This window comes from Eptatretus burgeri, chromosome 7 (genome assembly GCF_056783735.1).
Source record: "Eptatretus burgeri isolate ZD-2024b chromosome 7, Ebu_testis_v1, whole genome shotgun sequence".
NCBI lineage: Eukaryota > Metazoa > Chordata > Myxini > Myxiniformes > Myxinidae > Eptatretus > Eptatretus burgeri.
Genome location: NC_140967.1, coordinates 90874777 through 90897757, shown reverse-complemented (window position 1 = coordinate 90897757; position 22981 = coordinate 90874777). Strand labels below are relative to the sequence as shown.

Sequence of the window (22981 nt, the reverse complement as noted above, 5' to 3'; positions counted from 1 at the left end):
TCTTATTAGGAGGTTGGTGGCAGGATTTGCACTCCAGCCACCGTAAAACCCTTCATTCCGCAAAACGCAAAAACGCAAAAAAACCTGAAAACCCACTCCGTGGGAGTACCTCCTGTGCAGCTTCCCTTCGCAGGGCAGCTCACCGGATGACGGGATTGGGGCAAAGCCTTCGGGACCCCCAATCTTTGATAGGAGGGAAACCACGGGGTAACATCCCTGGGTCAGATTGCGGGAGAGTGTGTCGGAGTGGTGCTGAGGTGTCGTCCACCAGACGGCGGTCTCCTTGGGTTAACCTGAGGCGGTCCCTTCGGGTGGTTGCCTGGAATGTCCTATCCCTAAGAGAGGATGATCACCTGTCTCTGTTATCATCTGAGCTCAAGCATTTGGACATCGGGATTGCAGCTCTCTCTGAGGTTCGGAGACCGGATTGGGGCGAGATAATGGTGGGTGGTTACACCTACTATTGGTCTGGTCGCTCTGATGGTTACCATACCCAAGGAGTTGCTGTAGCTGTGTCCAATAAGCTGACCCCAATGATAATTGAGCTAACACCGGTCAACGAGCGTATTATGAGATTAAGGATTCGTCACTCCTTAGGTGTCATTTCCCTGGTCTCTATTTATGCTCCGACTGAGGCGAGTGATCTCACCGTGAAGGACGCATTCTACGCCACACTCGAGTCTGTGGTTGATCAGTGCCCCAGACGAGATACACTTCTAGTCTTGGGGGATTTCAATGCATCGACTGGAACTGATAGGGATGGTTATGAGGTGTGTGTTGGTCCCCATGGGTCAGGAACTATGAACCAGAATAGCACTAAGTTCCTTGACTTTGCAAGAAGTCATGGACTTAGGGTGGCTGGTTCATGGTTTCAGCGCCCACAAGCTCATCGCTGGACTTTGTATTCCAACGCTGGCGGTGTGGCAAAGGAGATTGACCATGTCCTCTGACGGTCGTTGGAGGATGATCCAGAACTGCAGGGTCTACCGGAGTGCTCAGTTCCTCAATACTGACCACAGGCTTGTTGAAGCAACTCTAAAGCTGCACCTTAAATCCTGGAGAATGGTACCATCCCAGCCTAAGCTGGATGTTGCCAAGCTCAGGGATGAGAGAGTAGCTGAGGAGTTTGCGAACAGGCTGAGTGGACAGTTGGGGGGTCTGGGTGCTTTGGGGGGGGTCCTGAAGAGTTGTGGAGCACCTTCAAGACCACCGTCCTTGATGTTGCCGGTGGATGCCTTGGAGTTCACCGCAGGGCAAAGAAGAATTTTGTCTCTCAAGGGACACTGGATACCATTGACCAGAGTCGCAGGGCCAGGCTGAATGGCAGAGCTGAGCTGTTCAGGGAGCTGAGGCGTAAAACTGTACGTGCACTGAGGGTGGACAAGGAGGCCTATGTGCGAGGAATCTGTGAGGGGGTAGAGCATCACCTGTGGACAGGTGATTCTCGTCCCGCTTACAGGGGAATTCGCGCATTACGTTCATCCAAGCCCATCCCTCGGAGCACTGCAGTTCGAGCAGAGAGTGGTAGGCTCTTGACAGAGGAGTCTGAAGTGAAGGCCCGCTGGGCCGGTTACTTTGAGCGGTTGTACCAGGCTGATCCCCCAGCTGTCGAGTTGGACGTCAAGGGTGTTACAATCCCTGTTGCTGACCCTCGAATCAACTGTGGTCCACCTACGCTTGTGGAAACACGGGCTGCGGTGAACCAGTTGAAACGGGGCAAAGCTCCAGGGATCTGTGGCATCCATGCTGAACTTCTCAAGGCTGGTGGAAATGCTGCACTCGTGTTTTGTGCTCTGCCTGGAACACAGGCATCATCCCAACTGACTGGAAGAGGGGCCTTGTTGTCCCTCTCTGGAAAGGGAAGGGTGATCGCCAAGACTGCAACAACTACCGAGGGGTGACGCTGCTCTCAGTGCCGGGCAAGGTCTTTGCTCGGATAATTCTTGATAGGGTTCGCCACCATCTGCTTGAGCACCAGCGTCCAGAGCAGTCAGGCTTTACACCAAAGAGGTCAACGATTGACCGTATCCTTGCACTTCGTGTCCTCACCGAACGCAGACGAGAGTTTCGGCAGGGGCTGCTTGCAGCCTATGTTGATCTCTGTAAAGCATTCGATTCAGTGAATCGGGATGTCCTCTGGAGGATTCTTGGTCTTCGTGGGGTGCCACCGAAACTGATCGATCTGATGTCTGAACTCTACTCTGGTACTGAGAGTGCTGTGAAGTGTGGTGGTACCATCTCTGACTTATTTCCAGTTGTTACTGGAGTTCGTCAGGGATGTGTACTTGCCCCCACACTTTTCAGCACTTGTATGGACTGGATTTTTGGGAGGATGTCGGAGAGATCAAGTTGCGGTGCATCGTTTGGCAATGTCAAGATCTCGGACCTTGATTTTGCAGATGATGCAGTCATCTTTGCGGAGACTTTAGACATCCTCTTGGGGGCCCTCGAGGTGCTGAATGAGGAGTCGGAGCCGTTGGGATTACGGATTTCTTGGGTCAAAACTAAGATCCAGGCTTTCGGTGACATCTTGGATGCTGCTGTCCTGTCTGTGTCTGTTTGTGGCGAGGGTGTTGAGGTCGTGGATAGATTCACTTACCTTGGCAGTGATATTCATGTCTCCGCAGGTTGTGAGCCGGAGGTCAATAGACGTCTGGGTCGGGCCTGGGGAGTCATGGATTCACTGGATCATGGGGTGTGGCGCTGCCGGTACCTGTGCGGGAGGACGAAAGTCCGAGTCTTCAGGTCCTTGGTACTTCCAGTCTTGCTCTCTGGGTGCGAGACTTGGACTTTGACCAAGGATCTGAGACGGAGACTTAATTCCTTTGGTACCAGGTCTCTTCGGAGAATCCTTGGCTATCGCTGGTCGGATTTTGTGTCCAACGAGCGGTTGCTGAGAGAGACTCGGATGAGATTTGTTACCTGCATAGTCCGTGAGCGTCAGCTGCGGCTGTATGGACATGTGGCTCGTTTTCCTGACGCTGATCCTGCTCACCAGATTCTCTCAGCGAGGGAGTCTCACGAGTGGAGGAGGCCAGTGGGCCGACCACGTGCCTCATGGTTGCAGCAGGTTGACCATCATCTCAAGGAGATGGGGATGGGCCTGGCATCTGCCTGGGGGATGGCCAGACGGAGGCCCCTGGAGTACCGGCGGAAAGTGGATGCAGCGACGCGCTGTTCTGGCACATGCTCCCATACCTGACCTGACCTGACCTTGCCTCAGAGGGCTCTAAAATGGACCAATTTTGCCCCCTGGTTTGACCATGTGGCTAGGGGTTTAGGATCTTAATTTTTTTTTTTCTAAAGATTGCCTCATATAAGATGTCTACTGACCGAATAATTTTATCTCACGCCCATGGCTTCATATTAAAATACATTTTTATTTACATGCACGTTTTTTTATAATTATTCACTTTTTCATATTCATGAGCTTATAAATCTGAAACTGAACACTCCAGCAAAGTGATACTGCAGATATTTATAAACTGGCACATGAAATTTAAGGATCTGTTATTAGAATGCCTGATAAATGCATATGTTTCTATCTGTAGGAAGTTGAAAATGCCACTTTGACAAAAATGGTGAATATACAGGGGGCATTAACTGAGGTTATGTAACAACTTAGATTATTCTTCTCATAAATTAATAATTATAAGTACATTTTTTATCCAAAAAATAAATTCTTGTAATGATAATCCAAACATATGCTTGGGTTTTAATTTAAAAAAAACATGTCTTACAGTTCTCTATTTTAAGTCATTAGTTATGACATACACCACTAGATGGAGTAATGGTCTGTCACAACACGAGGGGCAGCACAGTCAACCTGTCTGTCTGTTTGGAGAACAAAGGAGAGGAGGAAACAAAGGAAATGGATGCAGAAAAACCTGAGCCCAGTGGCACAAGTTTGACAAGTAGATGCACTGTTGGAACCAAATTAGACCAGGAGTGTCACAAGACCTATTATACAAGGAAGGTTGGGCTAAAATAAGTTGCTGCTTTGGAGAAGAAGTCACAATAATTGATTTCATGGAGATGAGGAATTACTTTCAGTTCAGAAGACAGTATTTGCCTACATCATGATCAAATTCTTCTTTTTGACATCACAAGAAATCCAACAAAATGCAATGGAGTATGACCTTGAGAAGCGCTTCAGAGCAGTAACAACCATTGCTGGTACACGGTCACACCATGGTTTCCTGCCAATCTCCTCAACACGTCTGGAGATGAGAAGGGTTTCTTCTGATGCTGTATCATCAACAGTATGCACAGGACCGGAAACCACACAAGCTCATCTCTCTCAGTTATTAGTCCCAACCCTAACTGAACTGGATGTATACCAGGCTGGGAAATATATTGCTTGTGTTTATGACAGAAAATGGTACATTGGGAACATTGTCACAAGAAATAATGATGAAAATGATGTATTTGTGAACTTCGTGGAGCAAGGAAGGGGTAACACATTCTCATGGCCTCCAGAAAAAAAAGAAAAATCAATGCTGGGTGTCATTACTCAACATTCTTTGTGTGGTTGAGGCCCCTGACATAAAATCTGGTGGACGTCAGTACCAACTGTCACAGCATGACTTTAAGCATGTTCAAGACCTGTTTTCTAAGATGTAAAATTCTGTGCCTCTGAGTGCTCGATAATCATGATAATGAATGTCATACAAGTCTGGAGATGGCAATGGTTCACGAGCGGTATTTGACGATGTAGATTGTTTCAGAAGTCAAGGATGAGACAATGTGATAATTTTTGACCAACTTATAAAAATGATCAACATGATGTGGTACGACTGGCAGGTTATAAGCTACAAAATGTCGAAAACCCGGTTTCGTTCAACATCTTTCAAAATTTGACTTTTGCATAACCTTTAAAGGTCACAAAACAATGTTGTGGACATTAAAATAAGGAAACAGGATATGTGCTATCGCTTATTGGAGTTAGTTCGTTGAAGAAGGTCGAAAACCCGGTTTGATTCCCACAACTTTGAAAATTTGACCTTTGTGAACTTTAAAGGTCAAAGGTCAAGGATTATGACCTTTGGTGCAAAACTTCCTCTGGAACATTCCAGGAACGATATAACGTCATACAGGGTATATGGCATTTCGCACTCATCGGATTATCCATACTTTGATGAAATCAGCGTAAAAACAAACTTGAAGGGGGCGCCACGAGCAAGGTGTTCGTGATAGAGCAAAATGGTTTCAAGAGTTTAGGTGGGGAATGACCTCAAGATTATGAATTAAAAATATTGTCATCCTTGCTCTCAAAGTTTGGGCGGTCGTCTGATTTTTATGTCAAAATTCGAAATTTTCTAAGTTCATGACCTTGTGACTAAAATGAAAAAAATAAAATTAAATTAAAAATAAAAAAAATAATCGGGCTCAGTGGGGCTATGCAGGTGCCATTTGGCTAACCAAATACCGAAACCCGTCAGATTCGACAAACCCCCTCGGAGATGTAAATTGAAATCGGCTACCCCCTAAAAACATGTTTTTTGGACGTGGCTCCGCCCATAATGGGCGCAGCATGCCCATTCTCAGGAAAACAACTAGATCATGATATAAACCTCCCACCAAAATTTTATAAGGATCGGATCAAAACCCACGGAGCTATGCTCGGGACAAACAGACAGACAGACAGACACACACACACCAATAACGAATATAGGGGTCACTTACTGACTCGTGAACCAAAAAGATGAAAGGTCATTATAGAGTTTTCTAAGGTATAAAAATTACTAATATTCATTGTCTCTGTATATCTGTAAATAAAAAAGCTGCTACTCAACTAATCAAATTTGTTCTAATTTATGATTTGCAATCACTTACGAAAGTAATCATTAGCATCTATTTATGAATAAATAACATCCTTATCACGAATGTCGAATAAGAAGCATAATTTAGCCTCATGCGCACCCCTGCAAGTTCACCTTGTTTTGTACTAAGTGGGCCAAATTGCCATATTTGGCTTCCTAAAACTAGGAGTATGTGCTTTCTCGAGGCATTCTGATGCCACAATCTGAAATTTTGTATACCAGTTTATAAAATTCTGCAGTAACTCCTTCCTGGATAGTTTCATTTAAGATTTATAAACTGAATATGAAAAAAGTGAATAATTATAAAAAACGTGCATGTAAATAAAAATTTATTTTACTATGAAGCCATGGGCGGAAGATAAAATTATTCGGTCAGTAGACATCTTGTATGAGGCAATCTTTAGAGAAAAAAAAATGAAGATCCTAAACCCCTAACCACATGGTCAAACCAGGGGACAAAATTGGTCCATTTTAGAGCCCTCGGAGGCAAGGGCTTATGTTAAAACTTTTATAATTCATCACCTAATTGTATTATGCCAGCAAAAATGTATCTATGGATAGATCATGACCCTATAATCACTGTGTTATGAGGAAAAAATTCTAAGTTGTTCCATATTTTCAGGAGGGCTCCTATAGTTTCACCTTATTTTAGCTCGTTTTGGTCAAAAAGCCATTTTTAGCTTCCTATAGAGTGAGAAATATGCATCCCAGAAGCTATCCGATGCCATAATTGAAAAGTTTGGATGCCAATTCGTAAATATTTGCAATATTAGCTTTCTAGAGGAGTCCATTATAAAATTATAAGCCACTGAAGTTGGAAAAAAATGCGTTTTTCACATTTGGCATTTTTAGGGCCAAATTTGAAAGGTCTCTCGAGATAGATATTTTTTAAACTATGAGGAAGTGAAAGCTAATCTTTTGCATGGTGGGTAGAGCCATATAGATCTACATTGAAGAATTTTTCCAGCAAAATCTGAGGAGGTGACCTGGGGACCCTTAGGTGAGTTGGCACGGAATGACCCTCTAGGTTTTGGACTGAGTCAGGAAAACTCAAATCTTGCCTGATTTTTGGGTGTCCTTCCACACTGCGGTAAAGAAACAAGAAGCGGATCTCGTGCACACCCTCAGCATCAGGCCCCCGTATCCAGAATGGTAGCGAGACAGCTTGGCCAGACTCGAGCTTTCCCCCTGGTAAGGGCACAACAACAAGGCCTGACCCTTGCTCACGACTCAGAAGAAAGGGAACGGAGGCACGGTCCTCCCCCTCACAGGTATGGTACGGTCCAAGATCAGAATTCGGAGTCAAATCGCCACCCCCAAACGTGAAGAACTCTGGGCTGTGTGTGGCCACAACAAGGGATGCGAGTGGCAATGGCCCAACATTGGAAAATTCGATGGAGGTGCGGCGTACCTCTCCACACAGCAGGGCTGATGGGAATTTCATAAAGAAAACCTATGGGATGGTAAGTGATTAGAAATGAAAACCTAACAAAATCAAACAGGTTTTTGTTGAGATTCAAATCCAAAATGCAAAGCACACAACATAATGCTAACCTCTAACAGGGGCATGGCCGGTGTGACAATGGGACAAAGGCGGTTGTCTGGCCCATATACCACGCTGGTTTTCTCTTCCAGAGTGCTATTGAGACGAGGGCCCTGCAAATGAAGTTCCTGGCGTCCTCGCACTGACACACCATTTCCCAGAGGCTTAGCTGCTCATCAACACCACAATGGAGAATGAGATAAGTTACAAGGAAGGAATTAATTTAAAAGATTCCAATAAAAGAAGAAGTGCAACGTAAAAAAGTTCCAGATCCAAAGATTATTTGGATGACTTGGACGATTATTCAGGAGGCACAAGCAGTGGAACAACTCTGCTCTGCGACTAACTCAGGATCTTAGTGTCGACCGGGATGAAGCTCATACCAGATTGTTGGGTTTGAGATTCTCGAGGTGAGATTCCCCCCGACTGGCCACTCGCCGGAAGTCCTGCACTGAGTCCGTACAGCAAGCCGAGGATGTTGATCTTTCCCATGAATCGCGGAAGAAGCTGCAGCCGTACCTAAAGGAGCAAACAGCTAGTACAAAGGGGAAAACGAGGTGGGACAATTCTCATGGAAAACAGAGTCAAAATACACACTTACAGGCTTTGTTTCTCCGGCTGGAAGCAAAAACTCTGGAAGCACTTCTGATTCGATGGAGGAAATCCCGTCAACGCCCTTGAAAATATTAGCCCAAGGTATCAGCAGCTTTCAAAACCCCCATTAGCATAGTTCTATACACAGAGTAGTGCCATTTACTAGGTTAATTTAGGCTTCTTAATCACAGGGTTTAAGTGGGGATGGTTGTGGGGGTGGAGGAGAAAAACTTGAAAGCTATTATCAAATATATTTTTTACTATTCTGAATATAATATTTCAGCAATAACCCTCAGATTGAAATTTGGCTACTTCCCTTGAAAATGTTTATCTCACGTCCAAGCACCCAGCTTGCAGGATATCTCACATTTGAATTATTGAGTTACCCTCTCATTGGTGACGTGATGAGATTCCTCAAGTTTCTGGTCGTGATTGTAGCTTTTTGGCTCAAAGTTCCAGTGTAGGCAAAGGTCAGACAGCAGCAAGGGGACCTGGAGAGGATTCTTCAGCACCACTTCCACCTTGATGGGCTCTGGAGGATGACAACAGTGAGGAGAGAAAGAGCACACATGGTGTGGTGCAACAGAGGAAACGTGAAAAGTGGCCAGGCTCACCGTTCACCACAGCAAGGGGGGGCTGAGAGTTATCCGTATGGGAATTGAGGCACAGCTGGCATGGCTGATATGTCACGCTGGTGGAGGCTGCCTTGCTGGCAGCCAGTTCTTCAAGCTCTTGCCAGGCTGCAACTGCCTCAGCATCCTGGTGCTGATCTAAGCTCATATGAGTGGCTGCTTGCTTTTCTCCTGCCAATAAAGCAGAACAATATAATTAAGCAAGCACGACAGCATTGGGCATTTTGGACATTTGAGTCAGTCATCCACAAACTTTGATGCCTTTCAGTTTGTGAAAGTTTGAGCAAAATGAGCTTGCATCAATCAATTTTAAAAGCACAAAGACTTTTGTTCTGATGTCAGGGAAACCTGTGGATAAGAGCAAACAGATCTGGTAAGTAGAGTTAAGAAAAGTTAGGTTTCTCAAAAGTTCACATCTATGTGAAACAAGGGTGTTCGTTCGTTAGTTCCACACGACTACATCCATAATTTCTACACTACAACCACCGATTTAGGAACCCTTTAGAATTACCTTTTCCTTCAAGCAGTGCTTTTACTATGGAGGTTATGCAGGTCTGCGATCATTTCCGATTATCTCAAACTGAATTCAACAGGCGACTGTGAAGTCCGTGATGGGGGAGCAGAATACGTTACATATTCTGCTGTTTTGACGTAGTAACGCCCGTTTGCTTTCATGAGCATGAGGCTGGTGAGAGTGAAGATGCGACAACTTTGGAAGGGGGGGGTGAGGACTTTTGGAGGGAGGAGGGACCTGAAGGCTTCAGTGCAGAGAGGGGATTAATGCGTTGAGGTTGGGAGGGGAAGGACGAGGAAGAGGGGAAGGACGAGGACGAGGGGTTGGGAGGAGAAGGACGAGGGGTTGGGAGGGGAAGGACGAGGACGAGGGGTTGGGAGGGAAGGACGAGGACGAGGGGTTGGGAGGGGAAGGACGAGGACGAGGGGTTGGGAGGGGAAGGAGGAGGACGAGGGGTTGGGAGGGGAAGGACGAGGACGAGGGGTTGGGAGGGGAAGGACGAGGAGGAGGGGTTGGGAGGGGAAGGACGAGGAGGAGGGGTTGGGAGGGGAAGGACGAGGACGAGGGGTTGGGAGGGGAAGGACGAGGACGAGGGGTTGGGAGGGGAAGGACGAGGACGAGGGGTTGGGAGGGGAAGGACGAGGACGAGGGGTTGGGAGGGGAAGGACGAGGACGAGGGGTTGGGGCGATCAAAGATGGGAGAGAGTTTGGAGGGAGAGGCTGAGGCTTTTTTGTTAAATAGTTGTCAGAATTGCACATGTGAGTTTACTCACAGCAAAAATATAGATGTGTGTGTGTGTGTGTGTGTGTGTGTGTGTGTGTGTGTGTGTGTGTGTGTGTGTGTGTGTGTGTGTGTGTGTGTGTGTGTGTGTGTGTGTGTGTGTGTGTGTGTGTGTGTGTGTGTGTGTGTGTGTGTGTGTGTGTGTGTGTGTGTGTGTGTGTGTGTGTGTGTGTGTGTGTGTGTGGGGAGGGGTGGCGGGAGGTTGATGCAGTTACCCAATGGGTAATGTGCTAGTTTTTATTATAAAAATGAAAGGATGTTTATGCTTATAATAAATGCCGAACATTACTCGAGCGAAAGACAAGTTGCAATGACCATCACTGCAATACATGTTCGAGAACTTCCATGAAGGCTCAAAAGGAATCATCGAGTCACTACTATGTGGACACGGCTCTTGCTCAAAAAAAGAGCTCATCAGCACAGGACAGGCTGAAACCTGAAATTAGCCTTGCCCGAATTGCCAATAGTACGAGGCAATATATTGTTACGGCTGTGGAAATTCGCAAACCACCATTCAGGGCCCGTAGGTGAGATAACTAAGTACATGTGTAGTTAGCCCCAAACCCGTTGTTTAGAGGGAATTTATGTGATTCATTCGGGCTGCGACGCTTTGAGATAGCCGTTTTTCTGTTCTATCTTTATTTTGAACCAACCACGTCTCAACCGCCATCACACAACCACCTTAACCACCACGCCAGCCATCGTCACCAACTACAACCACGCTCCAACCCTCAGACAACAACAACGCCAACAGCCACGACCTTTACCTTCACAACTCGCTCTCGCAAACATCGCATCACCACCATTCCCAAACGGCACCATAACCATCAAACCACCACCGATAAACCCTCCACCACCCACACCTCTCTCCTTCTACGGCCATTCCCGCACCACCTGTGAACACTGAGCGTCGGGCTGTCTTGGGCTCGTTCAGCGATACGCACCGAGCCGCGAGTGCAAATAGCGGCCTTTCCGAGGGAGAATTCGGATCAAGAATGCTACACGCCCACTTCTGATCCGTCCAATTAGCAAGCGCGGAGCGACTTGGCCCCGCTTCCAGGCGCGTCTGTGTGAAATCGATAGATGCAAATTCTAGGATCAGGGGAGGTTCACGCCCACTTTTCCTCCGCCCAATTGGCGAGTGTGGCTCCGCCCCCGAGGTCATCCTGATCCGGATATTTGCATATTGTCTTCTCCTGCCGGCCTATAAAACGACGAGCGCAAGGCGAATCGTGGAAGAATGTGGCAGTAGCAGTGTGTGTCGGCAGAGAAACAGTGAGTCGAGCCATCGGTGTGGCACAGAGTGGAGTCGAGTGGCGAAGGCATCGAGTTGGGTTCTGCAGTCGGCTGAGGAGAGTTGTGGGAAGAGGCCAAGGAGCTCGGGTCCGAGGCGAGAAGGACGGCGGTCAGCGACGAGGTCGCGGTGTGAAATCGCTTGTCGCGGGACCCAAGCCAGCCAGCCAGCCATTCTCCTCCCCCAGGGCATCAACAATTCCCCCTTTCCCCCACGCTGAGATAGTGCAAAAAGGGGGCCCCGTTCCCACCCCACTCCAAACGTCGTACCAACGAAACCCGCCAAGGAGCATGGAGTCGGGGCACTGCCACGCAGCCACATCTGCGGCTCGTCCGCCAACGCATCATGAGGACGTGGGTAGGACCCACCCGGTCTCGCGGACCTGGCCGCTCCTTCAGGTCACGCGCGCATATTGGCCTACAGGCCCGTCTGCTCCCTTGTCTATGAGGGTGGCTTCTTTCCTTTGCTTTTGTGTAAATGTGTGTTGGCGCCGTCTGTAAAGTAGAACTGTATAAGTGTTGCTGTGTGTACGCATAGTCGGTAGTAACTCTGCGTCGTTGTTTCTTTTGTTTTAAATGCTACATGTTTTAAATGACTGTTTGGCTGTATATGTGTGCTTTCTGTGTGTCGCATAATAACTGTGCATTGTGTGAACTGTTTTCCCGTTTCGCTTCATCTTTTCTTTATCGACCCTCCATCCTGCTTCACATAAAGGGTTCGTAGTTGGCTTAATACGCCCGATAATTAATCGGAACCGTCGAGGCCGACGATAACACCGCTCGGTTATCACTGCAGCACGGAATGGACCGCTTAAGCGGTTCGTGTCCGGAGTCGGCTTGTGGCGTGGTGCGATCGCCCGGTCGACCATTCGCGCAGGTAGTTAGGTGGATCGAATTTGGCGAGCGACCCTATCCTGCGCGGGTGGGCAATTGGCACGATCGTGTTGAGGTTAAACCCCCACCCGTGACTAGCTCCCGGCATTGGTCCGAGAGGGTCACGACTGAATTGTCCGTTCCGGTGGGCGAGGCGGCCACCATTCGAGTCGACCGGCCGATCGCACGCCGGCGGGCGCGAATTCTCAACAATATCTAAAGCTCTCTTGTTTAGCCTTTCAAAGTTGAGCAATTAATTGCTAAAAGCATATTATACCATTTGTAAAGTTGAAGCTTAACGATACATTTCCAAATGCTCCTTAAAGGGCTCTGGAAGAGGTTTGAATCATGTGGAAATAATTGAAAGTATGCACACAGAGTGCTCTGTGATTGAATAATGGGACAAACCGTTATGGCTTCCTCCCGTTCCCTTTACCCGAGAATGGTACTTTATGAGGGAAGTGCTCGCTGCAGAGCTCCTAATCACATACTGGTGCCCAACTATCAACACAGCTTTGTGCAACCTCAGCTCAGCTTTCTACAATAAACTTTTGGAGTTTTTGCATTGGAGCAGCTGAAAGCAAAGTTCAGGTGATCAACAATCCATTACTGAAATTTTAAATTATTTTTAACAGAGGTATCCTTTAAATGAACCACACTGCAACCTTGCGTTGGCTTGTCAGCATATTCCTATCTGAACTCCTGGCTCGTGATGTGCATCAGGTTCAATTCCCCGATGTGAATATTGGCCCTTTGTGTCCAAATGTCTCCGTAATTCGTGCAAAAGTACAATGACGTCAAAGAACGTCTTTGTGCTGCATGTGATTTATGTACGAACTCCTCCATGAGCCTGAGAACAATGTGAAAAAATATTATATATATATATATATATATATATATAAAATTAATAATACTAATAATAATAATATCCCCAGCTGCCGCAAGGACTGTAACCAGTTACCACTCTGCCCTTCCACCCAAAGAAAGTCATATAAAACACGAAAAAGAATGAAAAGCCACACTCTTTGCTGTCTTAAAAGCAACCCGAGTTCCTCCACAACTGCAAACATTCACAAATAACACGAGTAAGAATCTCAATGCTACACTCCCCCATCAGCTGCCAGTCCGGTTTCATTGCTTATTGGCAAATCGTCAGCAACGGCATAGACCACACACCATTGAGGCTGCGAAACATGTTTCATGTGCAATGCCGATAGCAGTTAACATATCAATATTATAAAAGAGCTGTGTCTGTCGGTTTGTCATGCTATAACTTGAGAATGGATCAACGGATTTCGATGAAACCAACGATGGTGGATTCAGGGAATCCAAATGCTCAGACCACTTCAACGCCAAACAATCCATTGATACCCGACAAAACAGATGTGTGTCTCTTTGCAATTTATAAAGGAGGTAATTTTGCGATTAAAAGTTGAAGTCACCTTTTTCGCGATTAGCCATAACGTCACCTGGAAGTGGACTGCTATATCCGTACTGTCTACGGGTTACATCACGGTACAATTTAACTCAAAAGGCGAATAATTTTCGATCTTCCACAAATATGCCTCGTCGATGAGCCCTTAGTGGTTGTAGTAATACAGACCAAGATGGTTTCATGGTACACCAATGACCGAACGACCCGAAGTTTGCCAGAAATTGGACAAAGTTTGTCCGAAATACCCGAATGTGGATCGGGCCTACAAAATGTTTGCTTTTATGCTTGGAACATTTTATAGAGCACTGTTATGAACCAACAGGGATGGTTAGAGCTTGTGGTTATCTGCCACAATTGAGAGAGGATACCAGGCCCATGATTAAGCGGAAGACACAGCCGTCGCTCGAAACTCGAAGACCATCTCAACCCAGCTACCAGCACAAGCACACGGCCGATTTGCGCGGCGAAACAAACACCTTTGTTGGCCTGCCAGGAACCAATGTCACCTAGTCACCATCCACCTCGACGGTGGGACATGGCACGGACATGCCAGCACAGACATGATGGGGGGGGGGGGACAGGGCATGAACATGACGGTGGGTCACGACCATAGACAAGACACGACACGACAGAGCACGGGCACAAATGGCATCTAGGGAAAGTTTGAAACGGGATGATCCCATAACATACAGGACACCTGGTCAGCCTGCAATGGTGGGACACAGCATTTGTCAGCCATGTCTGAGTATGTCTCGGCAGTGTCGTGTCGTGTCGTGTCCCACCATGGTGTCAGTGCCATGTCGTGTATTTTCCTGTGCTATCTGCTTTTTCATTTTCCGATGTGTGCCTATGCTATTGTTCTTCGCTTGTGGCTTTTGAAACTACTGCCGTGAGACTTTGTGGATAATGTGAGATTCATCCCCTCCGGGTTGCAGTATGGCACAATGCGACGGTGACGTCACGGTCTTGCTGTAGGTTGGAGAATGGATTATAACACGCACGCACACCCACACTTGCATGCATGCACCTTCTTTAACACGTATGTGCACACTACATAGGGCAATTGCATCACCCCCTATAGTGATAGCGAGATGCAACACGGAACCACACGCTTTACTGTAAGCAAGTAAATAATGGCAGATGTTTTCTTTTACAAGGTCACGAGATTCCCAGAAATCCTCAACAAAGACCTTTACAATGACATGGGTTTTATGGTCCCTGGTCAAGTCGTTTAAGAGAAAATACTCAGAAATAATAGCAAGGACCTGCGTAACCTCTGTGGTAAAAGCCCAACATGAGAGAATGCCCGTTATTTGGGTGGTGTACAAACAACAGACCGCTGCCTCAATCAATGAAGCTTATCTTCACAAGGTCCGTGGACTCCTATCGGCTCAAAGTCCTTTTAAACTGTCACTCTGGTCGTTTTTACACCGAGGGGAAAACTTATCGTGAGTGCATGGCGATTGTGAACGCGACAGCTCCAAAGATGTCTGAGCAGTAAGCACCAACATGGCAGCCATAGAATAGAAACTGGGGGTAAAGTCAGACGAACTGTCCAACCAATGGGTGGAACTCGGCCAGAGGGACACACACAGGGCTCCTTTTAGAGTATGGATGGTACGCAGACCTACATTTTTAATTAAAGACCTGAAATAAATGCAAATGGAACAGAGGAGAGGTTGGGGGTGGGGGGGGCAGGGGAGACCAACTTGATTTAATATATTTCTCCTCTGTTCCCTTGCTCCGGAGACAGCTCATGGCAATGATAGCCTGAAATGGCCGTCAGGAATCCCAATTTCACAAGGTGGAGTTCAAACAAAACCTCCGACTCGGTGAACATCAAAACCGTCGATTAAAAGCATTTTCCACACAATCCTAGAAGCCCCATGGTCCTATTTTCTCCCAGACAAGGGACACTGACATTTGGATTTTCAACATTTCAATCTAGCATCACCTCTCACACCCTTAACCCCACCAGAACAGCTCCCAACATTGTGCACATACTGTATACAATTGTATTTTCTTTGTAATTCCAACCTTGATTTCTCATGGAAATTTGCCACCATATTTTCACACTCTTTCCCCTGACTATTAAAAACTCTAACTACCGAATTTGCCAAGGTTTTTCAGCTCATTACCTCCACCAACGAAGGGGGGGGGAGGGGTGGAGGTTATGTTTTCACCCCTGTCTGTGTTTGTGATCAAAATATCTCAAAGTTGTGGATGGATTCAGACAAAATTTGCTAGAGAGGCTGGGTGTGTGACAAGGATGAACTGATTGGATTTTGGTGAAGATTCGAATCCAGATCTGGATCTGAGAATGTGATTTTTTTTCACGATTGAGAGATACGGCCAAAAACAACATGTGGCAGGATATCTCAAAAAAGTTGAGGATGGATTTGTACAGAACTTGGCAGATGAGTTAGTTTAGATTTTAGTCCAGGTCCAAATCCAGATCCGGCATATCAGAGGGAGACAAAACATAAACAAATCAGCCTGGCGGAGGTATGCGCTCTACCAAGTGCCCTTCTAGGTTGATTACTGTTCAATGAGCTGGAGCAAAAAAAAATTTTTCAAAATGGTAAACACCAGCAAGACAACTTCACAATCAATCAAGGAGACAAAAATTGAGTTCCTGGAAAATCAAAATGGCCAACTTACCCTGGGTGGGTTTCCAATCATGGCCCAGGAACAAGCGGGTTAAGGAGCAGTCCAGGAACGGTAGGGGAAGCTGCGGCAATTGCCCTGCCGGTGGCATCTCTCCAACCTGCTGCTACATTGAAGAGCAAGACAAGATGATGAAAGAGGACAAGTATGCGAGTGGTTGGCGACAAAGCACGCACAATTATACAGCTCAAAAACCCAACAACTTCCTGTGCACGCAACTTGGAGCACATCTTCAAACAAACATGACAGTCCTGGAAAAAAGCATAGGTTTTCCAGGAAAGGCAGTCACCTCTTTACATCAATTGTACAAAACCAAGAAACATTCAGGAAAATGTTAAAATAAAAACTCCACTTGAAGCTTTTCAAAAACTATTAATGTACAGTACAGCAAGTTCAAAGATCTTGACCACAAAGCTCGATAGCAAATTGAATAAAGGCAATACCCCTGGGTACTTACCTGGAAGCAGCTGGATAAGATAACCAGGGAACCACTGGTGGGCATGGATGATGCACAAAATATGCAACGGAGAAGAAAGTAAATACCTCTTGGGGGGGGGGGGCAACTCCCCCTGTAAACTCCCTCCAGACCCTGATTTGTTTTTTTTTAATCCAATGAACAAACGTTGGTACATCATGAGTGATGAAGTTGTGGTCACGTTTCATCGAAATTCATGTGTGTAGTTTCAGAGAAGTTGCGAGTGTTTGTGGACAGACGGATGGACCGACCGACGTGCCATCCCATCAGCTCCCCAGAACTATGTTCCAGGTAAGCTTACAAAATCTTAACCAGAGTTATTACCAGATTATGGCTCTTATTTGAGCACTTGCCACATAAAACCGTGACTCCAGATTCAAATCCCACGTACGATGTTCACTGGCGCATTGCACCCAAAAGTCCCAAATCATGCACCCTTAGTACCAAGTGGAAACTGTGACCTTTTTGCTGGTTCACTTAAATAATTTGTTCCTTAGATTGGACATAACATGCCGCTAATTAAAAATTCGCAATGCTGTGATAATTATTATCCCCATGCTCTTTTGGAAAAAAACCCCCCAAAAAACAGAGGGATATTGTAATCGGCTCCATCTGTCCATCACGCTGTCTCCTCCTAAATGGTTGTGCAGAAATTCAAACTTGGTAGTTATAATCATCACAAAGCATGAATGTGCAAGAGCGGCATCACTTTTGGCCCCACTTCCTGGGGCAGGGTCAAAAATCAAGTTATGCAACCACGGACACATTTTTAGCTCAGCTGGAACGTAGTTCCGGTGAGATTATGGGATGGCGCGTCGTCCGTCCTTCCGTCAGTCAACACTTGGAACTTCTCTGAAACTACACACGCAATTTAGATGAAACTTGACTACAACCTTCATAACCTGGTATGTTCCAAAGTTTGTTCACACCATTAAAAGAAAATCGAGGTCGAAAAGGGTGGGTGGGGGGGGGCTACGGTGTGGTTCCCCCCAAAATAGTTATTTCCTTTCTTCTCAGAAACTACATGCACGATTTTGATGAAACTTGACAACAACATTCATCACCCATGATGTACCAAAGTTTGTTCACGACAATAAAATTAAAATAAAAAACAATTGAAAAAAAGACCCATAAAATTGGTTCATTGGTACACTTTCCCGATTCCGTCCAACGTTGACATCCTCCTCGGTATCATTGTTCTACCAGGTGAGCACCCAGGAGTATTGCCCCTATTTTAAAGCATTGTTCAAGGAAACTCTGCAGATGCAATCAGCATTGGGGGACACACGAAGTATGTAACGAATTTTTTTGATTAGATTCCTGGTTTATGCCCCCAGAAGGTGGTGGACTTAAGGTCACAGTGGTCAAAACAGAAAAAAAAGTGTTGGACTCAAAATATGATATTGGGCCATTCCTGGTGGAACATTTTGCCACCTTTCAACTTTGCTTTAGTTGGGAAGTATGGAGATTTGCGATGGCGTGGTATCGACTTTGCTCTGTTTAACATTTGAATTAAAAATAAATCTCACAATAAAATAAATGCACAGTGACAAGAGCCTAGCGTACCTTGTAGATAAAGAGGTATTCACGAAGCAGCGCAGCCTGCTGTGCGGGAGTCTGCCTACTCTCATGCAAGAGGACATGTCGGAATGCAGACACCGAGGCATCCAACTGGTGGAGAGAGAAGGACTGCCGGGCAATGGTGAGGTTTATGTGGTCCTCGGCGAGGCACCACCCACGCCCCCGGTATACTTGCAAAGCCTGCATGTAGCAACGCAGGGAGTGCTTCCTCTAATGAGGGAAGGAAGGAAACAAGATGGCCGATGTTGAGGACGCTTGCACAGTGGCTCAAAGACCTTTGTTGAATTGGGATTGCGCATTGGGCACAACCAGGTTCATGGTAAACACCTTTAACTTGAGTGTAATTTCAGATCACTTCCTTCCCCTGAATAAATCCGTTTTGTAGTCTCTACCAAACTCACATTTCAACCTCCTCCACCACCACAACCATCCCCATTCCCACACCTCTTCTCGTCATACCACTGCTCTACATACCTGGCAAGCCTTCAGGTAGCGATGCCCAGCCAATATCATGTGGAATGCAAATTTGCGAGCAAGTGGATTACGCATGCACACAAAGCAGTGTGCTGCTTGCTCCAGGAAAAGTGCTGCCTGCAGGTCAGAATCCTACAAACAAGCAAGTAAAGAAGGAATTTATAAACAAAAACTGAATGAAAAACACAAACATGTAAAATCAATTAACAAAGCTAAAGATAAATAAAAATGCAGAAAGAAGAGCATAATGTGAGGGATACTCCATTACCTCACTGGTGAAGCGGATGAGAGCTGCAGCAGCGTCCGAGAACTGGCCATGGCTCTTCAACACATCGAGGCTAAGCAGGGTACATCTCTCGGCCAGTGGGACGTTTCTGAGTCAGGACAGTGATAAGAGTGAGCATTCAGAAGGGTCACGCAAGACGAGGGCAGTGTCAAGTCATTTTGGAACATTTTGATGCACGAGTGATACTTGTCTGACAATGGAACTTGCTGCAGACAAAGTTAACAACACAACTGCACGACAAATTGAACCTTCCAAAGTTCACATCAGCATACTTTAGAAGATAGCCAAATGCCGTCCAACTACATTTGAGCAATGTTCAACCCTTTACCTATTTCAGGGACAAAGCTGTGCTCAAATAGTACATCGCCTAAAGCACCCAATCATGCTCAACTCCAAATCTCACCATCTCCCAATCAGAAAAGTAGTGCGTTAACTTCAGGCAGAAATTTTTATATATATTTTTTTAAAGCAGAAAGCGCTTCCAAGCAAAAGTAAAAAACTAGATCTACTCCGCTAATTTGAGCAAAAAGGTGAGAGCAGACCTGGTCTCAGGCAACGTTTCGCCGGCTTCGCAGCTGACTTCATCAGGCACAATAGACCCGATGAATAGTCTATTGTGCCTCGTCTTTCGGGAGTCCCTCCAAAAACGATTACATCGTCAAGGTAACATCGAGCTCGGGTTGATTTTTTTTTAATGGCAGACATCACCCTCTGAAAACAGCTTGGTGCTGAAGCAAGTCCCTCATGTGTAATGAATGCAGTAAGGTCCCTGTTCTCACATGTAACATTTGCGACTGGGGTTTCATTTGCAGTGTTTTGGGTGGTAGAAGTGATGCGACCATTCAGTAGTTGCATGTCAAGTGCAGCAACCAGGTCTCTACCCAAAATGGCAGTGCCGCTCCGCACGACATAAAATTCAGCGGGCGCACGGTAATCCTCGAAAGTCACATCCACATGCAGGCAACCACGCACATCTATCGGATTTCTCAGGTGGCTAACCAGGTGTAGTTTTGGCTCAGTCAGTGACACATTATTGAAACATTTCAGGGAGATGGATTCAGGAAGTATTGATACTGCCGAGCCTGTATCTAACGGTAATTCAATGAACATCGGCTCTCCTCCGGCAGCAGTAACTTGTACAGTGCACATTATCGTATCAGCATCTCGAGCCCTATTGTCAACACTCAACACATTCATGTCAGCGACAGTCACTTCGTGAACCTGTTTGGGGCCCCGGCATACTTTAGCGAAGTGTCATCTTTTTTTGCAGCTGTTGCACTGGGCACCCTTTGCTGGGCATCCATAGCAGTTGGCTGTGTGATTTACAGATCCACATCGATAACACGTTTTCCCTCGAGCCGTTGAGGTTGCTCATCTGAAGTCCCTCTCGCAGCGAGTCGAAAGGGTCTCTTGCTGTTCTCCGAATCCTGTGTCTGAACAAGATGTATGGTCTGTACGTCGCTAGCAGTGCCTTGGCCTATGATCTGAGCCTCCGCCATTGCTGACTCAATCTGTCGAGCCATGGTTATAGCTTTCTGTAACGTCAGTTCCATTTATAGCAGTAAACGTTCTCCAATGCGAGGTGAGCTTATTTTCTCGACGAGCTGTTCCTGGATCATTTCGTCTGCCAGCTCTTCAAACTCGCATGTGACGACCATCTCCCTTAATGAAGCAATATATTGTTCCGTAGACTCATTTTTCTGACCACGTTGACGAAATTTATATCGTTCTGCCACGACATCAACTCTTGGGACAAAAAAAAAAAATAACTTCCTCAAGGCTGTAAGTGCAGTCTCAGAGCTATTATCAGCTACCGTTAGTGTATGGAAGATTCTCTGACCTACTGTGCCAAAGCAATGTATCAAAAGTGCGCACTTTCGGGCATCAGCGAGTTCATTATCCTGTATCGCCAACACGTAGTTTTCAAAGACACGAGTCCAGGCCATAAAAGGCATAGAAGGCTCACCCGGGTTTTGCAGAAAGGGTGTCGGTGGATTCAAGTTCAATCCTATCTTTGTCGCCAGTTTGTTTCGTAAAATACTCCAAGAATGAGGAATCCAATATCCTCCAAAGGCTTTATTCAACCGAACATCGGAACCTAGCAAGCTTTGTACTGTACACCTGGCCTCTCACCCTGAAGCTCCTTCTTCCTCATCACACCCTCTAGCGTCCAGTCTATGCACAACATCACACCACTCTTTATGGGGTCTTTAGGCATATCCTAGATAACTTCGCTTGGGTCTGAAGCTGCCATGTTTTTTTTGGGCCTGCTCAACCATGCGACTTGGAACAGGCCACAACGATTTCTTAACAATAAAGCCCCCCCACCACCCTCCTCACACATTATTGAATGCCTGTTCATCAAAGCTATGAATCACTGGGTATTGCAATGCTTATAAACGACAGGAGATGACATCGTTCATGGATTTATTTCATTTTCGCATCGGCAATAACCGTGAGAATCTTTTCAACTAATCTGAATTACAAAATTTAAGCTCCAGAACTGAACTTACAAGCAGTACCGACTCCTGAAAAGTGTTCATTTGCCCAATCCGGACATATTTGACATGTCTGGGCATCTCCAGGAGGTGTATGTTTAATATGACGGTTCAGCGATTGCTAATCACATGCCAAGTGAGCAGTTTCTCATCAACTGTTCCGTTGGAGTGCTTAAGCCACTTGGCGAGCGCTCTACAATATGCGCACTGTCATTGAATACTGTATGTCGATTGACTTGAACCAAGTTCAGGGCCACTCATGTGCATTGCTTGCTACTTGTTCTGCGGTGAAACAGGTGGTGGCTGGCTTGCTGAAAATGTAAAACTTTATTTTCCACAACATTTCTGCTTTTTGTTCTTCAATTATATGACCTGTCACTTCGATATCGATACATATTAAAAATAAATAAATAAATAACGTACACATCTCACATCGACCGAGCTGTGCAATCCCTCGGGTGGTGCCTCACCGGCAGAAAATGTTGTGCAATTTCATTTTTAGACATCACTTTTTAAACTTGTGCGATGCGTTTTCATCATCTACCCATCACTTTGGCATTCATGCATATATATTGTTACGAATCTGGAAACCATTTGCATTCAACATACAGGTCCCAAAAGTCAGTTATCCTGTTAAGTACATGTGTAGTCAGATCCCTTTCCTTTTGTCTAGTGGGAGAATCAAAAACGTGCATTGCAACTTCTTTTAGGTTGGTTATTAAATCTTTACATCCAACAACCATCCCATCCCCCATCACGATCCACTGTCCACCTGCGTCTCTGGAGCCTCGTGTTTCGAGGCAAAATCTTTGTGAAGTACCTTTTTGGGCGAGTCCGCACGTGTGGAGTGGGCGGGCTTCCCGGTATTGCCGAAATACCGCCCAGAAAGGGTGGACCCATGGAAGTCCCGTCCAATCGGGGCGAACAGTGACGTCAGTTTCGCCAAGGCCCCTCCCCGCTGAGGGAGGTCCATAAAATTACTGACACCGTCCTCAGCGAAGAGTGTGGTGGAGAGGAGTTTTCACACGGTGGTTGGACCAGGAGTTTTCATGGTGGTTGTGAGCAGTCTGGTTCGTTCTTCACGGTGGCTGTTATGGGGAGAGGAGTTCTGTGGACCCCAACTATACACCACGTGAGCTCTGCCACGAGCCACGAGTCCCACAAGTGCAACTGCGACCAAACCGACGACCTTTGGCAGGTGCTGCATTACAGAGCATGCTTTCCCTCCAATGACCAGGTACCCACCGAACTCTGACCCCCAACTTGTCTCTCTTCACGGTTACGAGGGTCAAAGAAAGACTCTGGGGTTTCTTTTCTTTTTGTGTGTGTGTGTTTTTGTGTGGATCCGTCTTTAAGTTGAACCGAGTAAGTGTTTTTGCTTATTACCTTCGCATTCTGCGAAAGGTTATGTATTGGTCGCTGTGTGTTTATTTATTTGTGAATATGTGTGTGTGTGTTTGTTTGTTATTCGCTTAACTCAGAAAGTATTAAACCAAATCGCTTGAAATTTGGT

At 46.2% G+C, this 22981-nt stretch overlaps 1 protein-coding gene across 4 annotated transcripts in view; it reads right to left on the bottom strand.

Moving 5' to 3' along the window:
- TRAPPC8 (trafficking protein particle complex subunit 8) overlaps positions 1 to 22981 on the bottom strand; it is a 97680-nt gene that overhangs the window by 47856 nt on the left and 26843 nt on the right. For 3 of the 4 annotated variants that reach the window (XM_085889575.1, XM_085889577.1, XM_085889578.1), the window contains 10 exons: positions 18953 to 19058; positions 18685 to 18816; positions 18196 to 18420; positions 16149 to 16260; positions 8574 to 8762; positions 8346 to 8491; positions 7967 to 8041; positions 7749 to 7884; positions 7377 to 7534; positions 6884 to 7275 (listed from right to left, as the gene is read on the bottom strand). In XM_085889575.1, the coding sequence (XP_085745701.1) occupies positions 6884 to 7275; positions 7377 to 7534; positions 7749 to 7884; positions 7967 to 8041; positions 8346 to 8491; positions 8574 to 8762; positions 16149 to 16260; positions 18196 to 18420; positions 18685 to 18816; positions 18953 to 19058 (1671 nt within the window). The remainder of the gene's footprint in view (positions 1 to 6883; positions 7276 to 7376; positions 7535 to 7748; positions 7885 to 7966; positions 8042 to 8345; positions 8492 to 8573; positions 8763 to 16148; positions 16261 to 18195; positions 18421 to 18684; positions 18817 to 18952; positions 19059 to 22981) is intronic. The other variant, XM_085889576.1, reaches the window with a different exon arrangement.